Source organism: Heterobasidion irregulare, assembly GCF_000320585.1.
Source record: "Heterobasidion irregulare TC 32-1 unplaced genomic scaffold scaffold_02, whole genome shotgun sequence".
Lineage (NCBI taxonomy): Eukaryota > Fungi > Basidiomycota > Agaricomycetes > Russulales > Bondarzewiaceae > Heterobasidion > Heterobasidion irregulare.
Window position 1 is genome coordinate 1,685,556 of NW_009258198.1, and position 15,948 is coordinate 1,701,503.

At 57.0% G+C, this 15,948-nt stretch overlaps 6 protein-coding genes across 6 annotated transcripts; 4 read left to right on the forward strand and 2 right to left on the reverse strand.

Moving 5' to 3' along the window:
- Positions 1 to 1,840: 1,840 nt before the first annotated feature.
- On the forward strand, positions 1,841 to 3,642 carry HETIRDRAFT_438374 (uncharacterized protein). The gene is made up of 5 exons (XM_009544195.1): positions 1,841 to 2,076; positions 2,210 to 2,329; positions 2,424 to 2,938; positions 3,013 to 3,117; positions 3,203 to 3,642. The coding sequence occupies exons 1-5, from the start codon at positions 1,889 to 1,891 to the stop codon at positions 3,466 to 3,468; spliced, it is 1,194 nt and encodes a 397-aa protein (XP_009542490.1). The 5' UTR covers positions 1,841 to 1,888; the 3' UTR covers positions 3,469 to 3,642.
- Positions 3,643 to 4,080: 438 nt separating this feature from the next.
- Positions 4,081 to 5,854, reverse strand: HETIRDRAFT_181115 (cyclic-AMP phosphodiesterase-like protein; the record flags this gene model as incomplete). Its single annotated transcript, XM_009544196.1, has 6 exons — positions 5,552 to 5,854; positions 5,410 to 5,468; positions 5,235 to 5,349; positions 4,976 to 5,176; positions 4,549 to 4,903; positions 4,081 to 4,323 (listed from the first exon to the last, which is right to left on the reverse strand). The coding sequence occupies exons 1-6, from the start codon at positions 5,614 to 5,616 to the stop codon at positions 4,081 to 4,083; spliced, it is 1,038 nt and encodes a 345-aa protein (XP_009542491.1). The 5' UTR covers positions 5,617 to 5,854.
- An 89-nt stretch (positions 5,855 to 5,943) lies between these two features.
- On the reverse strand, positions 5,944 to 10,572 carry HETIRDRAFT_457436 (uncharacterized protein; the record flags this gene model as incomplete). Its single annotated transcript, XM_009544197.1, has 8 exons — positions 5,944 to 6,445; positions 6,500 to 8,826; positions 8,880 to 9,247; positions 9,318 to 9,693; positions 9,748 to 9,869; positions 9,928 to 9,991; positions 10,047 to 10,220; positions 10,296 to 10,572. The coding sequence occupies 8 exons, from the start codon at positions 10,570 to 10,572 to the stop codon at positions 6,191 to 6,193; spliced, it is 3,963 nt and encodes a 1,320-aa protein (XP_009542492.1). The 3' UTR covers positions 5,944 to 6,190.
- Positions 10,573 to 11,024: 452 nt separating this feature from the next.
- Positions 11,025 to 11,971, forward strand: HETIRDRAFT_309228 (uncharacterized protein; the record flags this gene model as incomplete). The annotated part of the gene is made up of 8 exons (XM_009544198.1): positions 11,025 to 11,122; positions 11,187 to 11,214; positions 11,274 to 11,294; positions 11,349 to 11,417; positions 11,474 to 11,617; positions 11,679 to 11,742; positions 11,795 to 11,854; positions 11,913 to 11,971. 8 exons carry the CDS (start codon positions 11,025 to 11,027, stop codon positions 11,969 to 11,971), a joined length of 543 nt encoding a protein of 180 aa, XP_009542493.1.
- Positions 11,972 to 12,637: 666 nt separating this feature from the next.
- HETIRDRAFT_414650 (uncharacterized protein) lies at positions 12,638 to 13,024 on the forward strand (the record flags this gene model as incomplete). Its single annotated transcript, XM_009544199.1, has 1 exon — positions 12,638 to 13,024. The coding sequence occupies one exon, from the start codon at positions 12,638 to 12,640 to the stop codon at positions 13,022 to 13,024; it is 387 nt and encodes a 128-aa protein (XP_009542494.1).
- Positions 13,025 to 13,499: 475 nt separating this feature from the next.
- On the forward strand, positions 13,500 to 15,886 carry HETIRDRAFT_438376 (uncharacterized protein). The gene is made up of 4 exons (XM_009544200.1): positions 13,500 to 13,822; positions 13,892 to 14,119; positions 14,185 to 14,898; positions 14,954 to 15,886. The coding sequence occupies exons 1-4, from the start codon at positions 13,592 to 13,594 to the stop codon at positions 15,422 to 15,424; spliced, it is 1,644 nt and encodes a 547-aa protein (XP_009542495.1). The 5' UTR covers positions 13,500 to 13,591; the 3' UTR covers positions 15,425 to 15,886.
- Positions 15,887 to 15,948: the final 62 nt, after the last annotated feature.

The window sequence follows — 15,948 nt, forward strand, 5'->3', positions numbered from 1 at the left end:
GAGTGTGCATGGAGAGCGCGAGACCTGGTATGTTCCGAGAGAGAGTCAGAGACTGGTCCTGTGCCTCGAGGGACGGGTGCAGTGAACGTTGGCGCGATTCGCCTGATGAGCACGGAGGGCTGCATCGATTGGCGGTGCGTGCGTGAACACGGGGCAGGGAGATGTCGTAAAACGGAGTGCGCTAGCGAGATCTCGAGCGGGAGCGGGCCTGGCCCAATTGAAGAGACACAGCAGGAACGAGGCAGTCGAGCGGTGTGCTCGCCATCCCCCCCGACCGCGCCCGCGTTGTTCGAGCAGAGGAGTGGTTGCCAGCGGCTGTGGCTGTAACGTTGTTTGTGCAGGATGTTCGCCAACGCGCCGTCGCGAGCCAGAGCCGGCCAGGACCTCCTCCCGCCCTTCCCGTCCCACCACATCCACCCCCACCACATACAGATCCCCATGTTGGCCTCCGTCCAGCCAAACAAGCAGCAGCAGCAGCAGCAGCAGCAGCAACAGCAACAGCAACAGCACCCGCAGCAGCAACAGCAGCAACAGCAGCAGCACCTCGCAGACATCCCTCCGCCCCCCTTGAACGGCCAGGACTTCACCCTCTCCAACGTCCTCCACTTCCTCCAGTCTGAATGGCGCCGCTACGAGCGCGACCGCAACGAGTGGGAGATCGAGCGCGCCGAGATGCGCGTACGTCCCCGCCCGCCCCGCTGACCTCGTTCAATGCTCATTCCCACCGCCCGACCTCTGCAGGCACGCATCGCCCTCCTCGAGGGCGAGCGCCGCTCCTTTGACAACATCAAGGTCGACCTCATGCGCCGCATCAAAATGCTCGAATACGCCCTCCGCGTCGAGCGGTCAGTCGCTCCTCTCGCCCGTCCGCCCGCCCGCGCCCTTCCCCACACTGACACTGACGTGTCCCCGCCCCCCAGATCGAAGCAGCTCACCCAGCCCGCCGCCTCCTCCTCCCAGCAACCCCAGCCCGCCCCCAAGTCCGTCCCAGGACAGCAGCCCGGCGCGCAGTCCCAGAAGGACGACGTGCTCTCCAACAAGGAGGGCAGCAGCGGCAGCTCGCCCCGCAGCGAAGGTCCGTCCTCTCTTCCCTCCCCCGTCGCGATACACCCTGTGGCATATATCTCGAGCACCGTCGTCGTTGACGCTCGTTCTCCCTCCGCCCAGACTCCCTGCTGCCTCCCGACACTCGGATACCGAACGGCAATCCTTCCCAGAGCCGCCCGTCCGCGTGGACAGCCACAGCCACCTCCAACTGGGTCGGCACGAACGGCCCCGCCGCTGCCGCCGCCACCGTGGGCAAGCCTCCGCCTGGGCGCGATCCCAAGAGCAGAGCGCGCAGCCGCGACTACCTCAAGCAGTGCGTCCCTCCCCGTCGCCTCGCGACCCCAGATGCTGACTCTATGTTCGGTTTCATCCTAGGTGCCTACAGGAAATATCGTATCTGACGTCCCACCAAGCCATGAACCCGCTCCCCACGCGCCAGCTGCTCGCCAACCCCGCGCTCCCCGTCACGCTCCCCAACGTTCCCTCGTTCGAGCAGCTCAACTACGGCGCGCGCCCACGCAAAATTATGCCCGAGGTCGGCAAGGAGTTTCCCATTCTCAACGGTATGAGCATCCTCCCGTCCTCCTCGCCCGCTCCGAGAGGGGGTCCCGGCATGGTCCCGGTGCAACCGCAGCCCCAGCCGCCACTCTCTGGCACCATGAGTCACCCCTATCAGCAGCAGCAGCTCCAGCCCCAGTCTCAGCCACCACAGCAAGCGGGACAGCCCGTCCCGCAGCCACAGGGCCAGGACGCGGACAAGGACAGGGACGCGGCCGAGGCACAGCAGGTCACGGCGATCTTCCGTCCAGATGACGCAGGGGAGTGGCGCGCGAAGCTGAAGATGGCCCACGACGCGGCGCAGGCAGGGACCATTGTCGCGAGTGGAGCGGCCTCGTGGGATCCGCGCGTGGGCCAGGAGGCGGACGACGAGGGCAAGGAGGAGGAAGGCGAGGTGGACGAGGACGAGTCCGGCGCGCTGGACGACAGCAACGGGGCCAAGGCGTGGAAGCCGAAACGGACGCTGAGAAAGTCAGTCGCTGCGTGATTTATTTTGGGGGCCCGTCCGATCGATGCGCTCTTTCTTCCGTTTCCGTTTCCGTCTCTCCCTTTTTTTTCCTTTAGAATCTGAGCGTGTGAACCCGTTTGCTGATGTGCCTCTCAGTCACTTGGACGCCGTGCGTGCGATCGCGTTCCACCCCACAGAACTCTGTCTCGCGACCGGCGGCGACGACTGTACGGTCAAAATATGGCGCATGGACGTCGCCGGCCTCGCCTCATCCGCGTGCGTATAATTATCTCGCCCCGCCCCGCACACACCCTCCCCTGGCTGATCGCAAAAACACTAATGCCGCTCACCCCTCTCCCCACATGTACAGCGCGCGACTCGTGACGGAGGTGGAGCCGCGGCTCACGCTCCGCGGACACTCCGCCGCGATCACCCGGCTCGTCATCGCGCCGTCGCGCCAGCTGCTCTACTCCGCCTCGCTCGACCAGACCGTGCGCGTGTGGGCGCTCCCGCCAGCCGCGCACACGACGTACGCGCCGTTCGACCGCACGCGGATGCGCGGCGAGCTCGTCGGGCACACGGACGCGGTTTGGGACCTCGCGCTCGCGCGCGACGAGAGCACGCTCATCAGCTGCGGCGCGGAGGGCGCGGTCAAGGTGTGGGACGTGAGCGGGCCCGCGGGCGGCGCTCTCAAGCTATCGTGGTCGTACTACGGCCTGGACCACGAGGGCGAGCAGACGGAGGGCATGCCGGGCGCGACGGCCGTCGAGGCGATCAAGGTCGACCTCAAGAAGGTCGCCGTCGCGTACCAGAACGCGGTCGTGAAGATCTTCGACATCGAGGCGGGGAAGGAGCTCATGCGGTTGCAGAGCGAGCCCGGTCACGGTGAGCCCGTCCTCGTGGGTGCTCTAGGGTCTTGATCAAGGAGCTCACCGCGCGCGTCGTGCGTTTTGCTGCAGACGGGCCCTCGTCGCAGGTGAACAGCCTCGTCTCGCATCCTACGATGTCGCTCCTAGTCACCGCGCACGAGGACAAGTACATCCGCGTCTTCGACATCGAAACAGGTCCGTGCCGTTCTTCTATGCGTAGGAATGACTCCACGCGCTGCGCAAGCACACTAACGCGCCCGCGCCTCTTTCTGAATTTCAGGCCAATGCACGCACTCGATGCCGGCGCACCTCGACGGCGTCACCTCGCTCTCGATCGACGCGGCGGGCTTCTCGCTCCTCTCGGGCGGGCACGACTGCTCGATCCGCTTCTGGGACATCCTCGGCACGCGCGCGTGCGTGCAGGAGATCACGAGCCACCGGGAGAAGGCGCACGAGGGCGTGCTCGACGTGCAGTTCCACCCGTCGCTGCCGTTCATGGCGAGCGCGGGCGCGGACGGCGTCGTCAAGCTCTACGCCTCGTCGTGATCGCAGTCGATAGCTTTGCGTCGTTGCTACATACCTCTTGTTTGCTCTGCTGTCCTATCCATAATTTTTTTCTTCTTTTTTCCCCCGCACTCTGTCTTTCCCATGTTTCACTCGGGTTTTCTTTCTTTATACCGGACCCGTCTGTCCCGCACCAGAGATGCTTTTTATGCGCGGATCGAGCTGCCGTCGAGGATGCCCCGGCTGCGCCAGGTGCACGCACGCAAGCCCTACTTAGCTCGCCACGACCCCTTATGATTATCTTCGAAAGTACAAACGATCTTACAGGCGAGGAGGACGGGCGTATAACACATAATTCGTTGTTGTAATGGGCATCTGGCACGTGCGAGAACATCGAAAGGCCGTGAAGACGGTCGCGGGCTAGGGCGAACGCCAATAGGGGGTAGGTATGCTCGTAGGCTAAGAGAAGGAGGGAGAGAGAGAGAAAGGAGTTAAGCAAGACGGTGGACAGCAAAGGCGACGGGGGAGTAATGCTACAGCGACTAAGGATACACGGTGCTTATGGGCCCAAACGTGAATGTACGATAGGAGAGAGAGAGGGAGAGAGAGATCGTCCATGAAAGCATCAAATAACTAGAGAGGCGCAGACGAGCGTCAGCGCGACGAAAGCCCCAGCTCGGAATAGCACAGACCTATACGCGAGCCTTGCTCAACGCTCAATATCTCCGCGCCGAGCCGCTTTTTCTCGACGAGCTCCCGCACCTGGTCGGCGATCACGTGACGGATCGGCCGATCGTACCGGCCCTCGAGGTCGTCCTTGCAGTGGGTGATGTACACGCGCAGGCCCTTGAGCGCGTCCCGCAGGAGCTCGGGGTCGACGGGGCTCGGGCGCGGCTTCTTGCGGAGGGCCTGGACATCCGAGGAGGGGGGCTCGTCCATGTCCATGTTGTGTTGGGGGTGGCCGTGCGGCGTGGGAACGCCGTAGGGCGCGACCCTGGCCCTCCGCGCCACGCGCCTGCCCGTCGTGGCGGGCTGCGCCTTGCCGACGTTCGTGCCGCCCCCGTTCGAGACCGGGGTCGCGTCTTCGGATGCGCACTCCTCGAGGCCACCGCGCGCGCGCACGACCTCCGTCGCGAGCGCCGCGAGCTCGTCGGTGAGGTGTTCGGGGCTCAGGTGGCCGTACAGCAGATCCTCGCGGCGCCCGAGGGGCCACGAGCACTCTATAAATATCGCGCCGAGCGTCTCGGGGATCATGGGCGCCGCGGCGCGCCAAGTCGCGAGGGTGAGCGGCCGCGACGCGACGCTGTCCGGCTCGACGTCGCCGAAGAAGAGCAGCTCCTGCCCGGAGGGGTCGTGCCGGAGGAAGAACGCGGTGGACTCGTACACGCCCGTCGTGTCGTTGTGGCCGTGGGTGACCGCCGTCATGCGGACGGAGACGTTGGGGGAGATCGTCCGGTAGGACTTTGTGAACTTGAGCCTGGCCTCGTGGCGCCGGGCCCGGATCAGATGTGCACGCGCGCGAGGGAGGAGGGCGGCTGTGTGTACGTACGGGTCGTACATCAGCTTGTAATCGTCGTCCTTCGCGCTCCAGGAGGCGAGTTTCGGCCAGACGCGATCCGAGAACACGGTTTCGATGTTGTCGATAACGTGTCGCGCGGCGTGAATACGTTTACGCGGGCCCTTGAGCGTGCCCGCGGAGAGGACGAGGCCGTTGATGTGGTCCAAGTGGGCGTGGGTGATGAGGAAACAGCTACAGAATAACGTGAGCGACCGGCGAGACTCGTGTGCGCGTGCGCGCGTGCACCTACCGGATCGACGAGTAGACGTCGTATGCTGAGAGGCCGCAGGTGGATTGGGCGTCTTCATCATCGAAAAGGTTGGGGTTCAGCGCCATGACGTAGCTCAGCGTCCCGAGCCCGGAGCCTGGGTGCACACTTGAGCTGAGCGCACGTTCGCATCCACAGCAGCACGCGCGCGACTCACCAGCTTCCAGAGCGACGGTCCCGTCCAACCACGCGGCATCGTAAGGCTTGAGCAGATAGCTACGCAGGAGCCCAACCAGGCGCGTCCGAGGGCGACGTCAGTACACCGAGGCTGAGACATGGGACAGATTCGCACGACGCACGCAGACAAATTCGTTTCCGAGGGGCCTCCCCCGCAGCCCACGACCACAACATCAAATGCAGGCATCAAGCGTATTGAACGTCGAGGGTGCACGCCAGAGCAACAGAGCTAGGAAGAGAAGAACAGGGGAAGAGAGGCTGCGATGCCAGCACCCTTGCCAGGCTAGCTGGCTTTATACTGTATCAGGGAGGCACGAGCCCAATAATAATAGGATTGTCGCAGGGTAACGGTAGATGTGCCCCGAGGGTGAATGGGAGGCGATGAGCAGAGAGGTATAAAGCCCTGTTGAACTGCGGCAGTTAAGGTCAATGGGCGAGCACAGACTGTGGCCATGAACTGGTATCCGCTCGGGGTGGTATTGTTATCAGCTGACCCAGCCACCCTGCCTGGCATAGCTTTCGCAAAACACATCATTCATTATAACGAATCTGTAGAGAGCAGATAAGAATCGACGGAGCAATAGATGCCACAATCGAGAGCGGAAACAAAGCTAGTAATGAGCGTCCGTAGGATTGTATGTAGATAGGATCAAACGAATGTACCAAAGCCAAGCACTATCGCTTGCAGCTTTACAGTCAAAAGAGAGAGAGAGAGAGAATACAAGGGCTCCTTATTTTCCTTCGATGAACATAAAAAAACCTCACTGAGAACCAAGCAAACTATTGAGCGCTTTCTGGAAGTCGTACGCATTCGCCTCCAGCGCAGCAACTGCTTGCGAACGGCTGAAGCCCATGGCCGACAGCTGCTTGACAGGCTCGACATCATCTTCCACCGCAGGGGTCGTCGTCCCAACAGCGGTAGGTTCGGGCAAGGGCGACAGGTGCTGCGAAAGCTGTGAGGGTGGCAGGGGCGCCGGCTCCATGGTCTTTTTCTTCTTCCCAAAGGGCAATCGGATCTAAGAGCTTGTGAGTCGCACCATAGAGCCTACAGAATAGAGGAAAGCACATACGCTGAGCTTAGAGTGCCTCACCGGCTCCTTCTTCTCATGGCCGTCTTTGCTCGAGGACGCTGTCGACGGCCTGAGTTTCGGAGAGGACACACGGGGAGGGGGTGACGTTGCGCGGACCGGCGGAGACGCCGACATCCGAGACGCGTTGTAGGACGATGAAGAGTCACGAGGTGGGGATGCAGTTGGAAAAGGCGTTGCACTGGTTGGCGATTGGGTTTGAGGAGGCACAAACGACGCTCGTGACGAAGCCGTCCCGAAGTTGTCGTCCAAAGCTAGCGCCTGTGATGGGCCAACGCCACCAAATGCATCATCAAAAGAGATACCATGGGCTTCGCTGCTCGCCGAAGGCTGGCTCGGCTGCGATTGAGTGGCGAATGATGCTGAACCAAATGCGTCATCAAACGAAAGCGAAGGCGCAATTTGAGCGGGGGCAGCCTGAGGAAGCGATGTCAGAGAAGGCGGCTGAGCGCTGACTTGTGGAGCGAAGACAGAGTTAAACCCGTCGTTCTTCGGAGCAGGAGCGGGAGCAGGGGCGACCGCTAGAAACGGTGCAGGGGCAGCGTTTCCATTGGAGGATGGAGCAGGAGGAAATGCAGTCCCGCTCGCAGCGCCAAAATCAAAGTTATCGTCGAACGAATTGTCAAACGTGAAGTTAGGATCCGATGTACCGGAAGCAGAACCAGGGATCTTGCCCATCGCCTCGTCAAAATCACTCACGCCAGCAGGCACCTTGGAAGGAGATTCTAGCACTGTCTCGATGGCCGGGGGGACATGTGTATCTGCAAACGAATCAAATGGAGTAGTTGCTTGGGATGTAGGAGGAAGCCCCTTCTCCAAGGACTGTGCCAAGGGAGGGGCAGCTTGAGTCTCCTGACCAGACGATTCAACGAACGCATCGTCGAACGAAAAGCCAGTGCTAGGAGCTCCAGTCGCTTCGTTAGTGGCGATGGCAGGTTCCTGAGGCGCTGGGGGGATGTTGGATGCCCTCTTCACCAAGGTGGCAAGAGGCTGACTGTCTTCAGTATCGTCGTCACTACTATCAGATTCGTCGATGTCAATCTCCTTGAGCGGAGCATTCAGATCAGTCTCCGGCTCGTGCGCTGCGGGAGGTTCAGAGGAAAATGCCTCTGCAGGGGAGAGCTGGGAAAGAGTCGCCTCTACACCAGGGAAACTGCCAGCTTGACTCATAGATCCAGAGTGCTGTGCCAGGACTGGCACAGCAGTTGTAGGTGGCGTGCTGAACATATCGTTGTCACTGAGAGGCGAAGACATTTCATCAGTCGAAGTGACATTCGCGTTGATGGATGGCAGCCTGGGCGTTAAGCTTTGTGGCTCTGCACCAACATCTGTAAGTCCCGAGGATGGTACATTCGTGGGCTCCTCGGTTCCGAAAGCCAAGCTGAAAGGATCATCTGTCATCGCTGCCGTGCCGTTCGGGGGAGGGGGCGCAACGAACGGTGTTGGGACTGATGCATTTGTGAATGGCAAGAACGGTGATTGAGAGCGAGTCGACGAGCCAGTATGGGACATCACAAGTCTCTCGAAAGGGTTGTTGCTCTTGCTTCCTGATCCACTCATAATGGATCCCGGACTGCCAGGAGTAGCGGGGAGAGGCTGGGCTGCGGCGAACGCCAAACTGTCCACCGAAGGAGACGTCGTCGTATGTGCGTCGTTCGCGAACGGAGCGGCCGGTATCTCCTTGCTAAGCAATGACTCTGCCTCTTCCCGTTCTTTTGCAGCTGCCAGGGCCTCTGCATTCGCCTCCTCGAGATCCTTCTCGATCTTAGCTCTTTCAGTCTCTCTCGTGGCCAGTTGTTTCTTCGCGATAGCCAATAGCCCCTTTTGCTGCTTTGCGTCTTTCTTTGCCTTCTCGATCTCCACTTTCACGTGTTCGATGGTGCTACCCGCCTCGGTCATCTTCCGCTGTAAGTCTCGGACTTCCTCTTTGTCCCGAAGCAGATGTTGCTCGATCTCGGATTTCTCCACACGCACGGCACTCAGATCACTCTCCGCATGGATGAGCTCCTCCCTAGCCTTGTTTATGTCGGTTGTCTGATTAGTGTATCGCTCCCGCAGCGCAGCAAGGAGACGCGTTTCGGTTTCGTAGGCTGCCTTCGCCGAGCTGAGCTGCGTTTGGAGAGCGGATAGCTGTGCCGCTTGATTAGCGATGGTAGCTTCAATGCTGGTACGCTCGGCTTTGGTAGTCTCCAACGAGCGTTTGGTTGAATCCAATTGGTTTTGAACGTTTCCGATCTCGGCTGAATGATCATGTATGGGAGGGGAGGTCGTGCCGGCATCATCATCATCACCCAGAAGATCTTTGGTGGCTGCAGGATGGAAATTATGAATGATGAGTGCTATGTTCAAAATGACGACTTACTGGTGGAGCTGCCGAAAGGATCCTGAGCAGCGGCAAACGCCTGCTGAGTGGAAAGAAAAGGAGTGGAGAATGCGCTGGGAGACATGTGGAGTGAACCAGTTGGTTGATGTTGTACGGATTGTGGAGTGATAGCCGATGGAGGGGGAGTCTCGTCCCATAGTAAATCCCTAATGGTTTCACTTTGCTGCGGTTGCTGGGTCTGGAGGGGAGATGCTGCGACACCATTCGTCCGCATCGACGGTGGAACCAGAGAGGTTGGTAGAGAGGCGGGAATATCTTTACCAGTAAGCTTTCCTTGAATGAGATGCATGGCGACTGCGAAACCGTCGCGAGTCAAGCGGCCATCATTATTCAGGTCGGAGAGGTCCCTGTAGAGCACAATGCCAGAATGCGACATGAGGTCATACTATCTACTGACTTGGGAGATACAACACGCACCAGACTTGCGCCAGAGCATCTTCGGCCAGCTTGGACTGCAACATAAAAGGTACAGCAACATCACCTTCAATATAGCCTTTCTTTTGACTATCAAGGGTATCGAAGAATCTATCCGAGCTCGCTTTTTCTGCGGGCGTGACGTCCCATTGTGGTGCATGTGCAGTTGGCGGCACAGGGAAAGGTGGAACGGCTGGCGCGGGCCGAGGAGGGATGGTAGGCGCTACCTTGAATGCAGACCCGGTATACTGGTGAGGAAGAGGCTGGCCGGTGAAATGCTGCTGAACAGTTTGACCAGTATATTGCGGCTGGATAGCGCTAGTTGCGGAGCGGGGCGGAAATGAACCTGTCAGCGTTGGGCTCAAAGAGCCGCTACCGCCTGTAGCGTGTGCAGTGACACCATCATTCCTACCAGTCGCTTGCTCATACAAACCGGGGGGAAGCGTGGCAGGGATCGAAGAGAGCTGGCCCGACATCGAAAGTTGAATCAGATACATCGCAATGGAGAAATCAGTAGCATCGAGCGAGCCTCGGCTTTGCGTGTCGGATAGATTCCTGCACCAGAACCAGAATCGTCAGGATTCGCCAGGAAAAAAGAAGGCGTAGTGCAAACCATATTTGAGAGAGCTTCTCAACCGAAAGCTTGGACTTCACGAACACGTCCCTGGCTTTCTCGCCTGAGCCAGAGCTTGAGAACACGACAGGACACAACATGACTAAGCTAAGACGCACCGTTGAGCAAGCCGTTGACCGGCCCACAGCCCACAAACAGTCGATTAAATTTCGCCCTGTCCATAGTCGTCAATGGCGGAAGCGCCGGTGGAGGAGGGGACCTCGGTGAAGGACTCGGTGCTGCACGTTGCGCAGGGATTTGTGGATATCCCTCGAGCACAGGCAAGGGTCCAGCTGTTTTGTTGCCAGAAGTGTGAATGAGTGTTGCAACCCTGCTAGGGCCTCAGGCTGGCTGCGAGCCCTACTCACGTTTGTTGATCAACTCCTCAGACACATCGTCGCCCTTTTGTGCCCAACCCATAAGCCTGACGGCAACAGCTACACCTTTGCGCGTCAAAAAGCCGTTGTTCTCCGCGTCTGCTATACTCCATATCTTCCCCAAGGTTGTGGATGAGAGCTTTGCACCGCCAAATATCTTAACAGCAACCTCTCCCGTGATGATGCCGAACTTCTGGGGGTCGTTCTGAGCAAACAATTGATTGACAATGGCAAGCTCGCCAGGTGTTGGAGAGAATGTGGAGGACATGGCGGTCCGGTGGATGTACAGAGAGAAGGAGCTTTCGTCACACGGCGCGGCGGAGCGACCCGGTGTCTATTCGGGCGCCGTCTGGGGCAATCAACACCCTTCAGCCAACACTGGATGACGCAGCCACGAAATAGGACACAGTGTCGTGCGCGCGGCACCCATACACATTCGCCATCGTTGGTGCAGAACATTCCTTCGTTGTTATTCTCAGCAAAGTGCTTTAGCTTCGACACCGGAGGCAATCCAAAGTCACGACAAACCTCGCCAAACAAGCGCTCGTCACGTAGCACGTGACCGTCTCGTCGCGCGTTCAACAAACTTTCCACCGTCCTTGTTCCTCCTCACCGCTGTCTTCAGTGTTCCCCACCTTCATCGCACTTTGATCTGTTTTCCTCTTCCTGTTACTTCTCTGTCCAAATTTGTAGCGCTCAGCCTTTCATAACTTCATTGATATGGATCAAGTTACATCTTCTCTCGCCCCCGCGCGTTCTTCCCCCAAATCCGCCATGGCTGACACTGTAAATGAAAGTGCTGGCAGCGTAACGAAACGGTCAGGAACTCGTGATTTCCACTCAGCAAATTCTTGATATCCTACCGTCTTTTGCAACTGATAGACTCGGCAATGAGCTTATGAATCTGATGGTGCGTGGCTACTTTATACACATGCTATTTAACAACTGATTTCTATCATGTCTGACTAGATGTCTTCATCTCCTGGAATCGTGCGTTTTATTCTTAACGGACTGGGGATGATGATCTGGAATGACTGTACCTAGTCCGCATTCCCAAAATCCGACGCAAATATGTTCGACTGGATTGGAACGATTGAAGGACCAGCCGGAACGGTGCGCTATTCCATGCATCCGTGATGTATTCAGCATCCTCAACGCCTTGTCAATAGGTCTACGCTGGCTTGGCCTTCAAAATTTCTATCACGTTCCCTTCAAATTATCCTTTCGTTCCTCCCCATATCAAATTCGATTCCCCGTGCTTTCATCCAAACGTTGACATTGGTACTGGCGCTATTTGCTTGGATATCCTTCAGGTGCGTCCCGTGGAGACTTATTTAACTTCTGAGCAGTTATCAAACATGACGCTGTGTATAGGACAAATGGTCTGCTGTCTACAGCGTGCAGACAATCTTGCTGTCATTGCAATCTCTCCTCGGAGGTGCTGAGTTTGTAATATGTCATTGTAATGCATTTTCTTATCATACCTCTAGAGCCTAATAATGCCTCTCCATTAAATACCGAGGCCTCCACTATCTGGGATTCTCCGGCTTGTATGTTTCACATTTCGATAGGTTTCCTTGTCATCATCCTAATCACATCTATCGCCAGCCTTCAAATCGCAGCTTATGAAGCACTATCGTCCCATCAGCGACGAACCATCGGCCTAGTTCATGCACCATTGTATTGCTATTCCGCAGCACATCTTACATCTGTCCATTCACTGTTTTCGCTCTGTGCACCTCGCAAGACCTCGCATCAATAATCATTCAGAGTACTGTCTTTGTCAAGCCTCCGATTCTACCTTTTCCCCTTTCTCTGTACTCTTTGGGTCCTTTGCATCATGTACCTTCTGTGTCTGAACAAGATATCCGCTTCTCATGTTGCGCCTAGCAACGACGCATGAAATTGATGTCGGTTTCGTCGTCAGTACCGATATTACGTAAGCGATGGCTGAGGCCTTCGTGCCTTCGTTCCTTCGCTCGGTTTCATCAGTTTGCGTGCTAGGCTTTCTGGTTGTGGGTCTCATCGGTGGCTTCCCTTTGTTTCTTTCTCTTGTCAGCGAAACTCTGTTCCAGTCGGTTGACCCGACTGCCCTTTACGAGTGGCACGCGGCTTTCACCTTCGAGAACAGCATCTGCCGCAGGCTGGCCGTGCGGACCCAACAAATACCAAAGAAGCAGAGATACCGAGGTCAGTTCGCTGTGCCGCAGCATCTAGAGACCATACTTAAACAACAGTGAATCGTGCTCGCAGGCCATCACAAGAACCCTCACGTTCGTTGAAACGTGCAGTAGCCCTTTCCGAGCACCTCATAATCAATTCCTCGCCCAACAATGCCCCGTCGCCCTCCCCCCACTGCGCTCCGTCTCATCGACGGCCCTCTTCCTGCGAGGGGAAAATCCAAATTCACACTGCCATCCATCCCTCGACCCACATTTCATCCCCCATCCACCGTTGCCCGTGGACCTGTACCCCGTTCGCGCGAGGTTACCTCCGTGATCACAGCCAATGCCGTCACATCGCCCCAATCCCAGCCGTCTCATCTTCCCATCCCATCACCCGTGTCTACGGGACGAGCATCGCCTTCGCCATCATTACAGAGCAGCAAACTAACACGGGGCCCGTGGGACCATTCTAGGTCAATATCCGTGCCGTTTGACGTGGAATCCGTTCTGGCCCCACCGAAACGCGTAGCTGTCAGTTCTGGCAGTGTTCAATGAGTGCGGCATATATCAGTCGAAGGTCTGGAGGTTTGGAGGTCTATATCCTTTGGTCAGGGTTACAGGTTTGGAGAGTGTTTGGGTCTTTGCTTTGTGCAGGCGTTGAGTACATAGTATCATGGCTGGGGTTGTAGTGCGGTGTGTACGATCATGACTGCATTGTTGGACGCGTTCCATGGCAAGACAGCATCGATGGCTAGTACCAGTGGCAGCGCAGCAGATCTAGCGCTCGCCATAGCTTCCATGATGAGCTGTTAGTGGTTTCTTGAGGAGGGAGGCTGTTCAAAACAAGCTTTCACTAAGCGACGCAATGCAATGCGGGTTCCCCGTGAGAGAGCACGCTGCTGTGTGATACGAGACGGAAAAGGCAGCAAAAAAGAATGAGAGAGGGCCTCGTGGGACTGATGAAATCGGAGTTAGCCTAGAAATACTTTAGGGTCCGGTGTACACCCTCCCGCGTTCGTTGATCACAGTCCTTCACTCACTGCTGCACTTCGTCTTTCTCCTCTTCTTTACGAACGGTTTATAGCTCACAAGTATCCTTTGTATCCCTTCTCTCAGGATATCATGACTAGTTCTTCTTCTACTCCGGATATCGCCTCGCTGTCGCTCTCTTCCCGGCCATCCCTTCAACGTTTACACGATACTTACGATTACGACGGCAGCGGCAGCGGTAACGGTAGACCTCAGTATCATTTTCAAACTTCCCCTGCTATCGCAGGCCAGCCCCAGTACAACCCTCTCGGCATGAGTCAGTCTCCCCTGAAGAACAAGCCTGCTCGCGGCGGCCTCCCTTCTGTGCGCCATCTTTCTCTTGATCGTGCTCGATGATAGCAGGTCATAGATTAAACCTCGCATTTTCAACAGCAATGGCTCGAAAACCCCTCCCTTTTCAGCGACAACCGCTCTCTTTCGCCCCCCAACACCTCGGATCTCTCGTCTGGTGGAGGCTCCCCTCCTCTCTCTAACATGGGTACGCCTCTCAACATGGCAGGCCTTCCCGGCCAGGCCTTCGATGACGAGATTATACCCACCGCCATCGTTATCAAGAACATCCCTTTTAATGTTAAGCGCGAGACTCTCTTGGACATCATCGTCAGTGCCCCTCTTGACTTTCTCAGCGCTCACCAGTTCCGATTTTTGACATCGTCCGAATCCAGGCATCTTTGTCCATTCCTACCCCGTATGCCTTCAATTACCATCTTGACCAGTCAGGCTCTTTCCGTGGCTTGGCTTTCGCCAATTTTAGACAGGCGTCCGATGCTGATGCCGTCGTTGCTGCCTTGAACGGCTTCGACGTTCAAGGCCGCAAGCTGCGTGTCGAGTACAAAAAGGTGCTCCAGGCCGGAGAGAAAGAACGCATTGAGCGCGAGAAGGCCATCCGCCGCATGCGGTCTATGCAGCTTGAGAAGGAGCAGCTATCCGTCCAACAAGGTGTCCCGCAGCAGCACTATGACGATTTTGGTCCCATCATTGCCCCGACCTTCAGTCCTCAACGCTCCTTTTCCGCAAGCGCCGCTTCTTACCAGCCTCAACAGCAGCAGTATTCGCCACCCAACCCGCCTCCCATGCCAGTTCCCCAGCCCTACGGGGTGCAGACACCGCCTCCGATGATCCCATCCACTCCAAGCTCTTCAAGCAAGTCATCGGCTAACGAGCTTGATTTGAACGACCCCTCTACCCTAGACATCTATTCGCGTATTCTCTTGTTCAAGGACGATCACATGCGCGACGAGCTCGCATTCTCCAGGACTTTAACCCCCAAACAGAGGAGGATCGTGCATCTTATCGCTCAGAAGCTCGGAGTGTATCACTATTCTATCGGCGAAGGTGAAGAACGTCATGCGGTCGTTACCCGCATTGACCCAGAAAAGGTTCGTTGCCGCGGAGATGCGAGGCCACGATATGCTGACTAACGACGTTCTGCAGAGACAACAGTCCTCTCACCATCCTGGCTTGACGCGCACCCCTTCTGCATACCTGTCTCCCACATCGTCCTCTCCGTTGTCGCAGACTCTCCGTGCGAAGAAGTCTATGCCAGATATGAAGACTCTCCATACCCAGGCTCCGCGCCTGAACACTCGTTCTTCCAATGGCAACATACGCGAAGGCTATGCGACGATCGCATCACCATCGCGTCGTTCTCCAGGGGGCTTTGGTGCTCTCTTCGGTCAGTCTCTTGGTTTCGGGAGCTCCATCCCTCCCGTCCCTAGCCTCCCCGCTAGTGTGAGCGGCATGGTCAACAATAACGACAGACTCGAGAGTCCCACCAGCGGTGTTGTTCGGCAGCCAAGGGGCCCTGGGGTCTCCGGCTTTGGGACCAGGCGCGAGCGTGTGGTGGTGAGCGAGAGTCAGTCTCGTGGCTTCGAGGCTCAGTCGCACCAGCCTCTGGAGATGTGAAACGCCTGCAGTGCGGTGCGGGATAATGGAGATAAGTGATCCAATCTAATAGGTTTCGAAGAACGATTGCTTGCCGACTACATCGATTAATGGCTTTTCGTTCATGAGGCTTTTCTTATTCCTCTCAATCGCGTCGTGATCCCAGTCATTCTAGTTCATCCTACGCTGCGTTTAAATCATCTTGTATAACTCTTGAATCCGATCGCATCGCTTCAGCCCTGAAGATTAACTTCCCCTCCTTTGCTTGACTCTTTTCATGTGTTTTCTATTTCACTCAGCCCAATACATTGCAGCGCAAGATAAAAAGTCACTAGCTCTTCCTCATTTCTTACCAACGTCTGCTCGGTTGCTCGTTATATATATATATCATACCTTCATGTCTACATTCTCGATATCTATGCTTTCTTCTCCGATTGTGTACGACTGAATAATAGAGAATTGGTGTACATGCTTTTCCCCACTATTTTGCATCCGTACTCGTACATCCCGATTTGGCCGAAGCTGCGCGGCGTTGTGCAGAATCA

What these genes read in the sequence shown, in the direction of transcription:
- HETIRDRAFT_438376 (XM_009544200.1), top strand. Translation starts at nt 13,592, where the DNA reads ATGACTAGTTCTTCTTCTACTCCGGATATCGCCTCGCTGTCGCTCTCT. An exon ending in CTCGCGGCGGCCTCCCTTCT is followed by an intron (nt 13,823 to 13,891) that starts GTGCGCCATCTT and finishes CATTTTCAACAG; the next exon opens with CAATGGCTCGAAAACCCCTC. An exon ending in CCCGCATTGACCCAGAAAAG is followed by an intron (nt 14,899 to 14,953) that starts GTTCGTTGCCGC and finishes GACGTTCTGCAG; the next exon opens with AGACAACAGTCCTCTCACCA.
- HETIRDRAFT_438374 (XM_009544195.1), top strand. Translation starts at nt 1,889, where the DNA reads ATGGCCCACGACGCGGCGCAGGCAGGGACCATTGTCGCGAGTGGAGCG. An exon ending in CCGAAACGGACGCTGAGAAA is followed by an intron (nt 2,077 to 2,209) that starts GTCAGTCGCTGC and finishes TGTGCCTCTCAG; the next exon opens with TCACTTGGACGCCGTGCGTG. An exon ending in CGTCTTCGACATCGAAACAG is followed by an intron (nt 3,118 to 3,202) that starts GTCCGTGCCGTT and finishes TCTGAATTTCAG; the next exon opens with GCCAATGCACGCACTCGATG.